This window comes from Microsporum canis, genomic scaffold (assembly GCF_000151145.1).
Source record: "Microsporum canis CBS 113480 supercont1.2 genomic scaffold, whole genome shotgun sequence".
NCBI classification, from domain to species: Eukaryota; Fungi; Ascomycota; class Eurotiomycetes; order Onygenales; family Arthrodermataceae; genus Microsporum; species Microsporum canis.
This window is the reverse complement of record NW_003299168.1, coordinates 2630549-2644335: the sequence shown is the minus strand read 5'-3', so window position 1 is coordinate 2644335 and position 13787 is coordinate 2630549. Positions and strand designations below refer to the sequence as shown.

Genomic DNA, 13787 nt, shown 5'->3' with positions numbered 1-13787 from the left:
TTGACGGCGTCACATGCAGCCAACCATATAGCGTATTATGTAACGGCGACTAGTTTCATCAAAGCGCGTTTAGCGGCTGCGCTAACCAACACCTCAGGCGTTAGTTGACCTCCACAGAGCGCGAGAAGTGATAACGAGCGAGATCAAATGAACGCGAAAGACACATGAAGTTTTCAGCCTTTTGCCCAGTTTCCAAGCAAAATGAGTTCTGATTCGGTTTCTCTGACTCTGGCCATATTAAACCGGGATGGATCTGATCAGGAGTTGGATCGAGCCGCTGGTAGAAGCGGCCATACGCCAGAGTATTGACGCTGAAGAATCCAGCTCCAAAGAGCTTGGGGAGACCGTTAATGACGAAAGTAACTTCCGAATACCTGTTAAACGCCCAAAATGTGCGCAATTAGTCAAGGTACTGGCTATCCTCTATATGTCTGACGTAGTAGCATAGCAGCTAACCTATTTGCTGATGATTGTAGTGGTTAGCTAAAGAACCAGTTCCCCGGGCGCTTCTCTCCGATAGGTTCACGAAGATTCATGCGATATTCTCCGAGAGTTCTTGTCTAAATTATGACAGGGAAAACAATTCGGATTTTCGAAAAACCTTGACGGGGTGTATCCTAAAGATTTCAAAATTCTATATTACCATTGGACAATCGCGCACCGCGCCCCCAGAAATATCTCTTTATATTGAAGGAATGAAAGTAGAAGGCTGCGAGGGTGACGGCATATGTGGAAGTCCCATAAATATTCTTCATCACAAAGCTGTTATTGAACTAGGCAACAGATGGGCCCGTGAAAAACGCGTTACACACTCGAGGGAACTAAACGGGCCAAATGATAGTAGTAGCGACAATTTAGGCGAAAAGTCTATAGTATCGCTGCCCGGCAGCGATAATGCTTGCGACCGTGAAAAATCAGAGCCAGATGATGATGGCGATGCGAGTTCAGCACAGGAAGACATGTGGCACACACAAGCGCCGACACATCTTGTAGCACAAACACCCAAAGCTCAAGGCAACGAGGATTCCATTTCATTCCCAAAATCCAAAACGGAAGATCTACTGATTAATCTAAAACCTAAAGGGGAGAACACGAAGAGCAAACCACTAAGCCCATCTACACAGGGAAGCTCATTATCTCGGGGTGCGATCAAAAAAATTGACATAAAACCAGTAGCTGGTTCAGTCAAAGCAAAATCAAAGCATATATCTGTTACAGGGTGCTCTCGAAGTACCACTCCATCTCCTACAATGGCTTCTCCGCGTGAATATCCATTGTCCAGCAGCGGTGGTTCAAAGCGGAAAGTACACATTAATTCTCCTCACTCTTACCAGAAAATTGCTTCTCCAGGGCCTATATCATCTCACCAACGTGACACGGTACTGCTCAGCCGGCGAACACACTCCGGAGACCCTGAACCAGAACTAGGGAGCAATAGAGGTTTCTTCAGTGGTTGGAGCCGAATATACCGGCGCGATGTAGTCATACCCAAATCTCAACTCAGTTTGCTTGAGAGTGCTGACTCTTGGATAACCCCTAATACTGGGATGCGCGTGCCTCAAAACTATGTACCTATTGAACTTATACAGGAATGGAGTGAGAAGCATAAAGCTAGAGCATCTATTTCAACAGCAACTCCCCAGAAAGCGGACGCAGTCGCAAGTCTCGATACAGAAATAACCTCATCACCTGAAAGCCAACTCCCCGATGACGAGTTAGGGTTAGATCAATGGCCTCCCTCTCTAGTTCCCCGTGTTCCCCTTGATAGTAGCCCACCAAGGAGACCCAGGGGGCGATTAACAAGGTCCCACAGGAGCACACCCGACTCTGACCCTACAAACCCAGCTGATATACCCGCCAACTCGGAGGATACAGACATACTAAGTTCTATTATAAAGACCAAGGAATTTTCTGATGATGATAGCTATGAAGGTTCGGAGATAGAACTTTCTGTTCCCCGAGACCTATATACCTCAACTCAAGAAGAAGGTAATGTTCTTCCGGGGTCTCCTATGGCAGAAAGTGGGGGAGAAGAACCAATCAACCGTTCGCCTTTGCCAACGAAGGTGACAGAGACCGTACTATCTCAGCAATTTCAAGAGCCTCATTCATATTCACCAAATGGCCCAGAAACGCCATCAGCTCATCATCGAAATACCAATGACTCCGAACCCTCTCTTCTAGACTCAACCCCAATTTTAGTTCCAACTACTTTAAAAGTCACTGCCCAAAACTCTCGGAGGAAATCACCTTTAGCTTCAGCCCAAAGTACGAGGTTAGAATCCCCGATTCGTAATTCTATACCCCAGAGCTCCTCGTCAAACTACGATGGGACGACGGTTACCTCCCAGGTTCCTGTTGAAGGTGATATCGACTCTCCTAGCCATAAGGCTCCCCCGAGCGTACTGCAGGTCCCCAAGTCCTCCTCAGAGAATGCTAGTCAAGATATGGTCGTGCTTCAGTCAATTGAGGCTCCCTTCCCCCCTGTGAATCTTCATGAAACTAATCAGAAGCGTAAGCGATTGGATGAATCCCCTTCCCAGTCGTCATCTCCTCAGAAAGTTCCAAGAATATCGGAAACAAGTGCAAGTACGTCAATCCGCCAAAGCAAAAGGTCCTTTGTCCAAGTATCATTTTCTTCTCAGACAGAGGAGATATACTACAAATTTCAACAGGCATACAAGTCCTATACCGGTAGCTTGGAGGGTTTTAGGAGAGCATGCTGCAGGCTTCAGTCACTTCGAAACAAGGGTATAATGAAAAAGTCCATGCTGTGGGATGATTTTATTGCCCGTGAAGAGGCTGAGTATCAAAACTACATACAAAGGTGCCACCGGCGACAGAAAACCCCCGACACCTACCAAGGCTATTTTGACAAACACGCCAAATTTCCACAGTATAAGAGGCGAAATTTAACAGTAAAGAATCTACAGGCAGTAGTCATAGAGGCGGAGGGCGAAGGGGATGGTGATAGCGACAGCGAGGACAATGCCCAAACAGATGCAACCCCCGAGCCACCTTCTGTCTTACCGCGCGTCATTCCAGAGTCACCATGCAAGCCCAGATTACGGGAATGGGAGAGCGAAGATTCAGGCCCAGAAGCCATCGAGATAGACGCAGAGGTATCCCACCTGCATGATAGGGCCAGTGTCGAACTGGGCGATGAAGAATACTCCCGCGTAGACGCCAATAAGCTAATAAAAAGAAAGGCAACCCCTTTTGAAGAGGAAGATGATGACGACGGAGAGGATGTCTTCCACGCTGTACGCGGCCGTTTGCATCGATCCAGCTCTGCTCGCCTGAACGATGGACCTGACACGGAACCGTCTGCCGAACTGGATATAGCTTGTATTTCGACCAACAAACTTCGTCCAAAGTCTCCAAGGCCTCTCTCTAACATACAACGATCAAGCTCGCCAACTAAGCCCAAGGCATCTGTCCCTCGGAAACCGCCCGCGCCGTCGCTCCCGTCGCATAGAAAAGTATACGATGGTGCTAACAAGGATAAAACGGACTGTGCATTGGCGGACTCTACATGGTGGAAGAATCCCGATACGTCATTAAAGAAGTTTTCGAGGGATTATGCGCGGATTCCTAGCGAGTTCGGCTTGGTCCCAGTCGACGAAGCTGGGGTCGTTTTAATACATTCTCGCAAACAGCAGCAGAAGGGAGGGAAGATGGATAGCATGGGGTTTAAATTCTAGAGATTTATTACTCGACAATTTTATTTCTACGCGATTGTAGCATCCACCGTGACGCACATTCAGCTTAATTATTCAACTGATGGAGAAACGACGGATGAAATTAAACTGCCGGCATACTCCTGAGCGAAAATGCAGATGGCTTTTGCCTCCCATGAAAGCCACAAAACGCCTGGAACGTTGCGGCTTTAGAACAACGAAGAAGAACGGGAAGAAGAAAAGGAGTCAAAAGGGGCCCCTCTTGTCCGGACGCTCAGCTCTCGGCTTGTTTATTTACCCTGTACGAGCTAAACGCGTCTTCCTGCACATAAACACAGACGAGCTAAGGAACGCCAGACACGCGAAGCTGTTGCCAAGGGCTTTCGAGGAGGTTTGTTGATGTTTTGATTTTCATCGAGACCAAGCTGATCCTTGCTTGCCATAGGTTCGTTTATATGTGTTTTGATGATACATAACAGAGCGACCCCCGATGATATGTAACTCGGTGTATATACTCTTGCGTTTGTCTCACTGCTGCATCCGATTCCCTGGAGTGAAGGATCATTAACTTGTTTTTTTATTTTACTTCTTTGGTTCTTCACAGACGCGCTTAAACGTTTGCTGGCTGAATCGGGGCAAACAAGGCCTTACATTGTTACAACCAAGTTAGACGTGGGTGTATACATACTTGTCCCGGCTACTCGAACACTCTGGTAAGGCCATCTTTTTTGTTCCCTTTGTAAGTCCATTGTTCTTGGAGTCTATTATTAAAAGGAGGAGGTTGTTCCTATATGTTACTACCTGACCCAAACATAACCATGGTTATTATGTATAAAAAATAGCCATGGACAAAAAACAGCTGACAAAATATTTACAGCCAGATTGGATAGCAAGCAGGCTACAGCTTCTCCAGACGTACGAGCGGTGGTTATCCTCTATGCGTCCCGGACTACGTAGCAGAGCTGGCGGTCCGCCAGTTGGTGGCCAGGTCTCTGACGCTGGACTTGCCGTTCCCAGGGAGAGATCGAGCTCCGTACAGGAATCAGTGGCAGGTTACTCACTAGGAGAGGCGCCATGTACACCGCGCAAAACCCAGACTCCCCGTCGTTCAAGGGCTAAGAGGGTTCGGTTCTCGGATCCCGGCTACCATGTTGATGAACTGGAGAATACCCAAGAACAAAACGGTTTATCAACCGGATTAACTCCAATAGTATCACGAACTAGGATATATGCCAGTCAGACAGGTGATGCTGCAGGGCGGACATCACACAGTAATGGAAGCCGTCGGGACACGCGTCTGCGCCATTCAGACCCAGCCGTCTATTCCCAGCTTCGGCAGACACAGGCAGAGAAGGCAATGTCAACTCCCGACTCCAATATTTTCCGGTATTTACGTTTTCATGATATTCTTGACCCCCGGTCAAAAAGACGGATACAACGACTCGGCTTCAGCGAGGCAATGAACGAAATTGACAAGAGGCGACGGGAGGAGAAAAGGCTCCAAAGGCTAAAGGACGAGCAGATGAGACAACTGCAAGAAGAGATTGAGTCTCTGCGGAACCAAAGGATGGAAATCGACGGCCAATATTCCAATACCCAGGACAGCACATGCAAGACGCCGAATAGGAGTGACAGACAGAACTCTCATCCCATCGAAGATTCGTTGTTGACTCCTTGCCCAAACATGAGTAAAGATGTTGCTGACATGCTTGACGGCGATATGATGGACGAGGATTATAGCGCATCAAACAGCCCTCTTTGGACGCCTATCGCTAGCAGCACACCTTGCTCAACATTTAGACCTGCCGTACAATCAATGACTGCTTCTGGCTCAAACACACAATTTCAGATCGATCAGCTCACTCGCGAACTCGACAACAAAAATAGAGATCAGCTATACCTGTTCGAGGAATGGCAAAGACTCGCAGGATCTTTAAATGGTGCTACCCAGGATAGCGACGGAGAGGAGCCTAGTGCTTTGCCGCCACCTGATCTGGCGAAACAGGTTATTACAACGTTGCAAGATGCCACTACCAGGGCTTCAGAAGCGGTCCAGAATGTGAAAGATCTGCAAGACGAACTCTCTAGCCATGGTTTTGATGGAGACAGCGCGACAGAGATTATTGCCAATATCGAAGCTGGTTTTCGGCATGCAAGGATGGAACTTGAGAGGCTGATCCCGGGAGAAACAGCAAACGCTAGCTTATCAAATTGGAAGGCCATCATCGACGCTTTGGTAGATCGAATCCATCGCTTAGTACATGGGCTAAAACAGGCCAGAGATCAAATTAAGAGCGGTGAAGATCGTGAAAGGGCATTGCGAAAACAGTTCGATGCAACTCTAGTTCGGTTAGAGCAAGAATCAAAGGAAAATAGTAAATTGGGAAGATACGTTGAATCAATTGCTGAGGATACGTTGAACATGCGCATGAAGCTCCAGAGTATGGAGAGAGACATGAAAGAACAAGAAATGGATAAATCCCGACTGCAAGATGCCTTGAGCAAGTATAGGGAAGACTTGCTCATGCTTGAGAGACTGAATTCAAAACTGGAGGATGAGGTAGCTACCTCAAACAAGAAGGCGGAGAAATTGACAGCATTAAACGTTCGAATGAGGGATGCAGGGAACCTCTCCAAGGCAAGGATATATGAGCTTGAAAGTCGTCTTCAGAGAGAGAAAGAAATGACCGAATCTATCGAATCGTCTCTTCACCAGCGCGATCTAAAAGTCATGGAGCTCAATAAAAAGATGAAGCTTCTTGAAACGGAGAAAGAACAGGTTACCGCTGCTCTAGAGAAAGCCGTTAAAGAGCGCTCAGCCGAGCACGAAAAAGAAGTCGGCGGACTTAACGTTCGACTATCCGTTATTTCAACCTCGCTTAGCGAGATGAAGGCCGAAAACGCTACGTTGCAGTTAGAGAAGTCTCGATTAGAGAAACGTCTCAAAAACATGGAACGTATATCCTGGAACGCAATCCGGCAAACCCAGCAGAAGCAGAATGAGGCTATGAAGGCTATTGCTGATTGGCAGCAAGGAATCCAACTGTTAGGACAGGATAACGCTCCGGCAAGCCATTGTGGCAGCGCCATGGCCAGTTTAAGGCACTCCTTCAACGGTTTTGGAAGCGAGCCCATAACACCAAAAACCGTGAGCAGATTTAGGAATGTGGAGATTGGGAGAGGGAAGAAACGCAGACGGTGCCCAGACAGCGGCGTCTCTGTAGTGGGCGAGGAAGAAGGATGGTCTGAGTCTGATTCACTCCCTTCAAGCGCATGCAAGCCTGCAACAGCATTGCCAACTATTTCTCCAATCTCTCCGCGAGCGTGATGGATCTTATCATACATTTTCACATCTGCTAGGGGATACTAGCCCGGTGCAACACTCTCTTTTTGAATATTTCTTTTGTAATAGAATATCCACCCAGGACTATCATTTATAGATAATTCAAGTTCTATATCATTCAGTTACTAAGGCCAAGGCTCAGCCTCTTGTAGAGTACCTTATATCTCCAACCACTCTATATTCTTATTTTCAAAGAAGCTTACTTCCGCTTTAATACTGAACTTCGTGCAGACGGCAAATAACTTAATTTGGGAGAGACTTGCGGCTATTACTGTCGGTTGGCTCGGCTCTTACTCGAAGGTCCTCAACCTTATCATTTGGCTGTGCAAAGCTCCACTGAACAGCATCTTGGAACTCAGCTTCATTAGATGTTGCCGATGTAGAGTCGTCCAGGACGACGGTTGGCTCAGAAATCGCCTCATGTTCAGACGCAGAGGGAGGTTCAGATTGAGCTTGCATGTGCCTTTCGTTTGCAGCTCTTATAAGCCTATCCCTCTGTTCTTTTGCCCAATCCCTCGCATTTCGATATGCAGATACTCCTTGTCGAAAACTATCTATATTCCCAGCCACGCTCCAGGCATTTAATTCAGTCATAACGTATTCAGGACGGCCATTGCTATCTTGGGGGGCAGCGATATGATTTGTATAAATCTTGAGTTGACCGGATTGGTAGGTTGACGTTATAGTATAAGCGTTATTATCATAAATAGGCTTCTCCTTATACGATTGCAGTTTATATATCCCTCGTGCTCCAAGTGCACCATCATAACAAGCTTGCCGGGTAGCGACTATAGGTAAACCATCAGGGCCTTTCGCCTCAAGGAAGAAGTTTGGAAGCATCGGAAGAGAGGTCTGTGTTGACGGAATAATAAATTTACAAAGCTTATCACGGATTTCCGGGTTAAGCTGCTCAGGGCGAGCACCAAAGAAATGGTCTGGTTTTGCATGTGCCAGTGTACCGTCTGTTAGAGGAGCAAGATTGCCAAATGGGTAGTCCCCTCCTACACATTTCGAATCACTAATATCACCATCAATAGTTGGAATAACGGTGGATATCACTGGCTTTTCTTTAGATGCATTTGTATCTGCTCGTTTGAATTTGCGAAACTCGCTCTCAGAAAACTTTGATGGCGAAAGAGAAGGCCGCCGTTGGGCAAGTCTTTCATTTATCTCATCAAGGTTGTTTGGCATTGCCGGTACCCGGCCATCAGGACACTCGTAGCCATCAGGATAAACACCATAATCAATCAATTTTTGCTCAAAGTTCCGGTTATATGCCGAAGTACTTGTAGTCTTTGCAGTCTTGGTATGATTGTTGCTGCTCTCTGGAGCAGTCTCTGCTCGTCGCTTCAGGCGCCCTGAGCTGGTTGTGCTCATTGTTTGATAATGAGGGCTATTCAGATTTGGGAACTAAGCTCAAGCGTCAGCACAACTAAGAACCAACGTGGCATAGTAACTACATACATTCCTAAGGTCAGACAGGTCAGGCCCCCCGTGTCTGGAGAGGCTTTTGATCTTGCCTAGGACCTCGGGCTCACAGTCGAGGGCAGGCGTCTGGTAGCGATGCCTTTGGGACTGTTGAGTAAACGACCGGTGTGAGTATGCACTTCGAGTAGTGGCTCTATTCCGTCGATCCAGCTCTTCGAGAGCGTCCCTCGTTAACCAAATCCTCGACAGATTATCCCAGTACGCTGAGCGCTGGTCGAGCTTCGACCTTTTCGATGGACGTTGGTCGGGAGGTCCCTCAGGCTCCTGTCGTTTGCGAGATGGTCCCAAGGCGTCTTGACAAGGCATATGGCGCAGGTATTATCGCTGACTAGCTGTCTTGATGCTAATAAATGCGAGTGACCCGTCATTTACTTAGATATAAAAAGGTCAAGCGTGTTATGTACGATAGATGGCTGCCTCATTTCATCTCATCACGTAAGCGCTGAAAGTGACAACAACAACCAAGAGTGGAGAGACAAAAAGTCATGTAAAAAACACCCTTGCAAGCCATAAATATCTTCACACGGCGCTGATTTCGAAGATGAGATTCTTATTTACGTGTTCTGGCGAAAATAACGCGCCTTTAATATCTCCATACCTAACTTTTTTTGTCTTTGCTGTGTTTGGGGTCACGAATTAATCTACATACACTTGTACAATGGCTCGCACCCCCTATCTCACACGCGACTTACGCCTCCAAGTCCTCACTCTCCACGAACATGGCTTCAGTTATACACAAATTGCAAAGGCCAAAGGTCTTACCTATCGCCAGGTCTACTATACGTGCAAACAAGGTGTTCCTTCTCCTCGCAAGCGCACTGGGAGGCCTCCAACTCTCTCCGAAGAGCAGGTCAAAATCCTCGTCAATTACGTCTGCGCCAGCCTAAAGAACAGGCAGTTATCCTTTGATGAACTGGCAGAGAAACTCCCCTTTGGTGTAGGGGCTTATACTATTCGCTCTGCTCTTCGAAAAGCTGGTTTTCAACGTCTAGCAACTCGATAGACCCCCTTTAAGTGGCCGCGTACGAAGAGATGGACTTTAATTTATAGAAGATCACTCACCCTGGGAGAAAGAGGATTGGCAATGGAGGATAAATGATGGAATTGGGTGTGTCTATATGTATGTCAACCTATATGGATGTCAAGGATAACTAATAACTAAGACTATGTAGTTTTGGATGCATGGCCTGCAGCTTATGTAGGCAGTCGCATATACATGACTTGAAGGCTTAATGGGATCAGAAGTTTTCATGTATTAGTTGTATTCAACCGGTGCTATTGTCAAATGGAAGAGACCATATTTGAGCTTTGATAGTGGTTTTGATATCGACTGTAAGCTATAAAAGCATAGAAGTTACATAAACGAATGATCAAAGAACCTCCTCCTATGTATTAGCTAGCAGAGCAGATGATAAAACTTGTCATCACCGGCGTATACATAAATTTCTCCTGGCCGAGAGGTTTGTTCGCTGCCTACATATACATAGTTATTATTCTCTCTTAACAACTTAGTAGACATCTCTCGATAAATATTACTATGTATCTGATATAAATATGAAATTTATTATCTAGGTACCTTGGTATGTTTGTGGAGATCTACTTGTAACTAACTGCTCCATAGCTAAAAACAAAACTGCATCAGCTACTTTTTATCCTTCAAAACTCCTCAGCTCCCAACGACGACCGCACAAAGTGTCAACGCCCTGGCCTAAGTCAGCGTCCTCTCCCAGACGATGCGCTCTTGTGAGATATGACGACCATGCCTCCGTTTTTCTAGCTGTCTGCTACCAGTCGGAAAATGTCATCAAACGCTCCCTCTATCGATGGGCCCTCTGCCCTCACCTATCGTCGTACCTTTTTCATCCTCGCCGCATTTGCAGGTACTCTAGCTCTCACACAGCTCCATCGATATTTCTTCTCTCCTTCTGGGGCTTCCCAGACTATCCATAGACGGAATGCGGTGCGGCACCCAAGACATTCCCAGAGACGGGGCGGGATATCTCTACCCAGCGGAGAAACGTATGAATCCTCCAGTCCGCTAGCACCATCACTTGCGCTCGCCCAGCGTGAACAAGAGGGCAGAAGCTATGGTCATTTCAGCATTCAGGTGGATGCTGACCGCACCCTGGAATGCCCCCTTTTGCCTTCGCAGTTGGCCTCTGTAGAGCGCATACAACGGGAAGTTGGAGCTAACCTGGAGAGCGCAAACTTGATGCGCCATCTGATTGAGGACGAGTTTCTTACGAGGTTCCTAATGGCTGAGTTCCCACCCTCGCATGTCATTCTTCTCTCTACCGGAGAATGGAGATATTTGCTCAACGAGCTCACGTCTCGTGGAATCTCAGAGATTGCGGTCAACAATGCCTTTACGCGGTTCAATGAAAATCCACACTTTGGGGAACAGCAGAGTCCTGGACGGCCGGAAGATCAGGGTGCGAATATGATGAATGGCAATGATATATCCCCAGAGCAGGCTCTCCCACCTCAGCCCGAGATAGGGGACACCACCATGGATGATCAGAGTCTATTTTCATGGAGAGACGGTACCAATGACACAGCTCCGCCGAGAGAGGGGCAGAATCTATTGAACTTGCTTTATCATATTGCTGAGGATCAAGCAAGACGCGATGGCTACATACACCGTGGCGTAACATGCAACAGCTGTGGTGTTATGCCAATCCAAGGAATCAGGTATCGCTGTGCAAACTGCATAGACTATGACCTCTGTGAGGCTTGCGAAGCATCTCAAGTCCATATCTTAACGCACTTGTTTTACAAAGTCCGAATACCCACCCCGTCTCTGGGAAGTGCAAAACAGGTCCAACCAGTTTTATATCCAGGGAAGCCGAACATGCTTCCCCAGACTCTCCCCAGAAATGTGTCAAAGAGACTTAAAAAGGAAACTAACTTTGAAAATACCGAAGTTGATGCGCTGTGGGACCAGTTTAGGTGCCTTGCAAATACTGAATGGGCCGATGAGCCCAATGGTCTTCCTCTGGCCATTGATCGTAAGACATTTGATAGATGTTTTATTCCAAATCGTCCTCCGCCCCCGAGCCTTATTTATGATCGGATGTTTTCCTTCTACGATACGAACGGTGATGGACTGATAGGATTTGAAGAGTTCTTAAAAGGGCTGGCGAGCTTTAGTAATAAGAGCATGCACGAGAGGCTTAAACGAATTTTTGCGGCTTATGATATAGACAGAGATGGCTACGTTGAACGAAAAGATTTCTTGCGAATATTCAGGGCATATTACACCTTGAGTAGAGATTTAACTAGGGATATGATATCTGGGATGGAGGACGATTTCATGGAAAGCGGATCTCGAGATGTTATATTAGGAAGCCAGCCTGTAAGTGCTGCATTTCCTGGAACCATACCTGGGCCAGACCCATCTAGAGCGGGTGAAGGCAAACGTACAAATTTGCAGGGAGATCTGGAGATAATCGATAACGAGGGTCCCCTGAGGGAGGATGGTGATGAAACAGGTGATAGAAATATTGTTTTAGGAGATGCAGCTCTAAGGGATACACTTGGGCCCAATCGCCCTCTCCAGCGAAATCCATCAAGGTCAGATAGGCTGCCTCATGGGCCTTTCTACGGGCCCCTATCAAGTGATTCTCTTATTGATCACAGAGGAGACGGGTATGACCTTGTTTGTTGCGATGCATATCCATGCGAGAACTTTTTGAATTGGCCTCCAGCAGAACACGTTGAGCGTCAGGATATCATCAACGCCCTAGGTGCATATGTACCGCTAGAGGATGTTACAGACTTTGTTGATAGAGCTAGGATTGGAACCTGCCTTATTGAGCGACTAAATGCAGCTGAAGCGGAACATCAGTCGAACATTAGGCGAGAGGGTATTGAAGAAAGATGGCGGCGACGAGCATTTTACCTTGATGAGGAAGAGGGAACAACTGGGCGGCCAATCTACCATGGGAATGAGGATGAGTATGAGGCAACATCTGATCGAGAATGTAACGAGGACTCAGATTGGCATAACCCTACCCAAAGGTCCAGGTCATCTTCTAAGGTTCGCTTCCAGGATGATGTCACAGATAACGAATACGAGACTCGCTCAAACCAGTCTACCTCCTCACGCAGCATCCCACTAGGTGAGCGATGGGGTGGCTATGAAATCCCAGAAGTTGAGAGGGATGCAGGAAAGGAAATTCTCTATCAGGTCACCCAGCAAGGATTAAACGAGCTGTTGGATCTCATTTTTAAGCCGAAAGAAGATCTTCTTATGGAAGCGTATCGCACTCGTGCAGAACGGAAGCGATGGGCCAAAGAGATTGAAAGGTTTCAGGAGGGCAGGTATCGATCTAAGGATACAAATAATTACAGCACCAGAAACCAGGATAATCATGATCAAGAAAATACAGAGTCTGTTCCTGGTGATAGGTCCCTGAAAGACCTTCTGGATGAGAGTGGTTTTACCGTTGATCCAGAATTCCTTGAGCAAGTTGATCAAGATGAAGATGGCTTTGATCAAAATTATCAGTCTCAGCCCGAAGATAGTATAGTATCGGAACATTTAAGTGATCAGGAAATTGAATACTTGCCTCTAGCACCTGAGAGTGAGGCTTTCCAGGTTGACGGCGAGTCACCATTATCTCAAGAGAGCAATGCACCTCAACTCCCCGACCCTACTCTACCACAAAATCGACCAAACGAGGAAGACTTAGTTGCTCTCACGCGTCTGCCTCATATAACTGAAATACCACGCTGCACTAATCACCCTTCGCGACCACATTCTGCAGAGCCACACCCGATATATGAATCCGCATCTACGTCGACGTCGGCCTCTGGGCCTTCCCATCATCGGCTCACTCACCAATCTATGCCTCGCAACCGCTCATTACCTCTTCGACTTCGGTTTCAACAGTCTCCTCCACCAAATCATGCACGAAGCAACTCCAGCTCTTCATTAGGATCATCGTCTTCTTCCCCATCTGCAAAGAATGCTGTTCTTCCCTCACCACCACCATCCCCAAAGATTCTATCCCGCTGGGCTCGGTTAAACCATGCTGAGCAAGAAGCCAAAGAACGAGGCGGTTCGGGAGCCAAGCTAAACTTTGATGAATTTGCCCTTAGAATGCAGGGAGAAAGGGGGAAAAGACTTGGTTTTGTGGCAAGCTGGATCGATATGACTACTTTTTGATCACCGGCATAAATATTATGATAGGTGGAATATTTGAGATCGACGAGCGGTCGAAGCGAGTCATTTGCGTGACATTCAATCCCTAGAGACAAACTTAGCTTCGTCT

At 47.1% G+C, this 13787-nt stretch overlaps 5 protein-coding genes across 5 annotated transcripts; 4 read left to right on the top strand and 1 right to left on the bottom strand.

Annotated features, from left to right (window-relative positions):
- Positions 1-247: 247 nt before the first annotated feature.
- On the top strand, positions 248-3704 carry MCYG_02448 (uncharacterized protein; the record flags this gene model as incomplete). The annotated part of the gene is made up of 2 exons (XM_002849468.1): positions 248-409; positions 477-3704. The coding sequence occupies 2 exons, from the start codon at positions 248-250 to the stop codon at positions 3702-3704; spliced, it is 3390 nt and encodes a 1129-aa protein (XP_002849514.1).
- A 913-nt stretch (positions 3705-4617) lies between these two features.
- On the top strand, positions 4618-7008 carry MCYG_02447 (conserved hypothetical protein; the record flags this gene model as incomplete). Its single annotated transcript, XM_002849467.1, has 1 exon — positions 4618-7008. The coding sequence occupies one exon, from the start codon at positions 4618-4620 to the stop codon at positions 7006-7008; it is 2391 nt and encodes a 796-aa protein (XP_002849513.1).
- A 258-nt stretch (positions 7009-7266) lies between these two features.
- On the bottom strand, positions 7267-8817 carry MCYG_02446 (conserved hypothetical protein; the record flags this gene model as incomplete). Its single annotated transcript, XM_002849466.1, has 2 exons — positions 7267-8433; positions 8488-8817. 2 exons carry the CDS (start codon positions 8815-8817, stop codon positions 7267-7269), a joined length of 1497 nt encoding a protein of 498 aa, XP_002849512.1.
- Positions 8818-8920: 103 nt separating this feature from the next.
- On the top strand, positions 8921-9662 carry MCYG_02445 (conserved hypothetical protein; the record flags this gene model as incomplete). Its single annotated transcript, XM_002849465.1, has 4 exons — positions 8921-8946; positions 8980-9150; positions 9181-9497; positions 9562-9662. The coding sequence occupies 4 exons, from the start codon at positions 8921-8923 to the stop codon at positions 9660-9662; spliced, it is 615 nt and encodes a 204-aa protein (XP_002849511.1).
- Positions 9663-10309: 647 nt separating this feature from the next.
- Positions 10310-13681, top strand: MCYG_02444 (EF hand domain-containing protein; the record flags this gene model as incomplete). Its single annotated transcript, XM_002849464.1, has 1 exon — positions 10310-13681. The coding sequence occupies one exon, from the start codon at positions 10310-10312 to the stop codon at positions 13679-13681; it is 3372 nt and encodes a 1123-aa protein (XP_002849510.1).
- Positions 13682-13787: the final 106 nt, after the last annotated feature.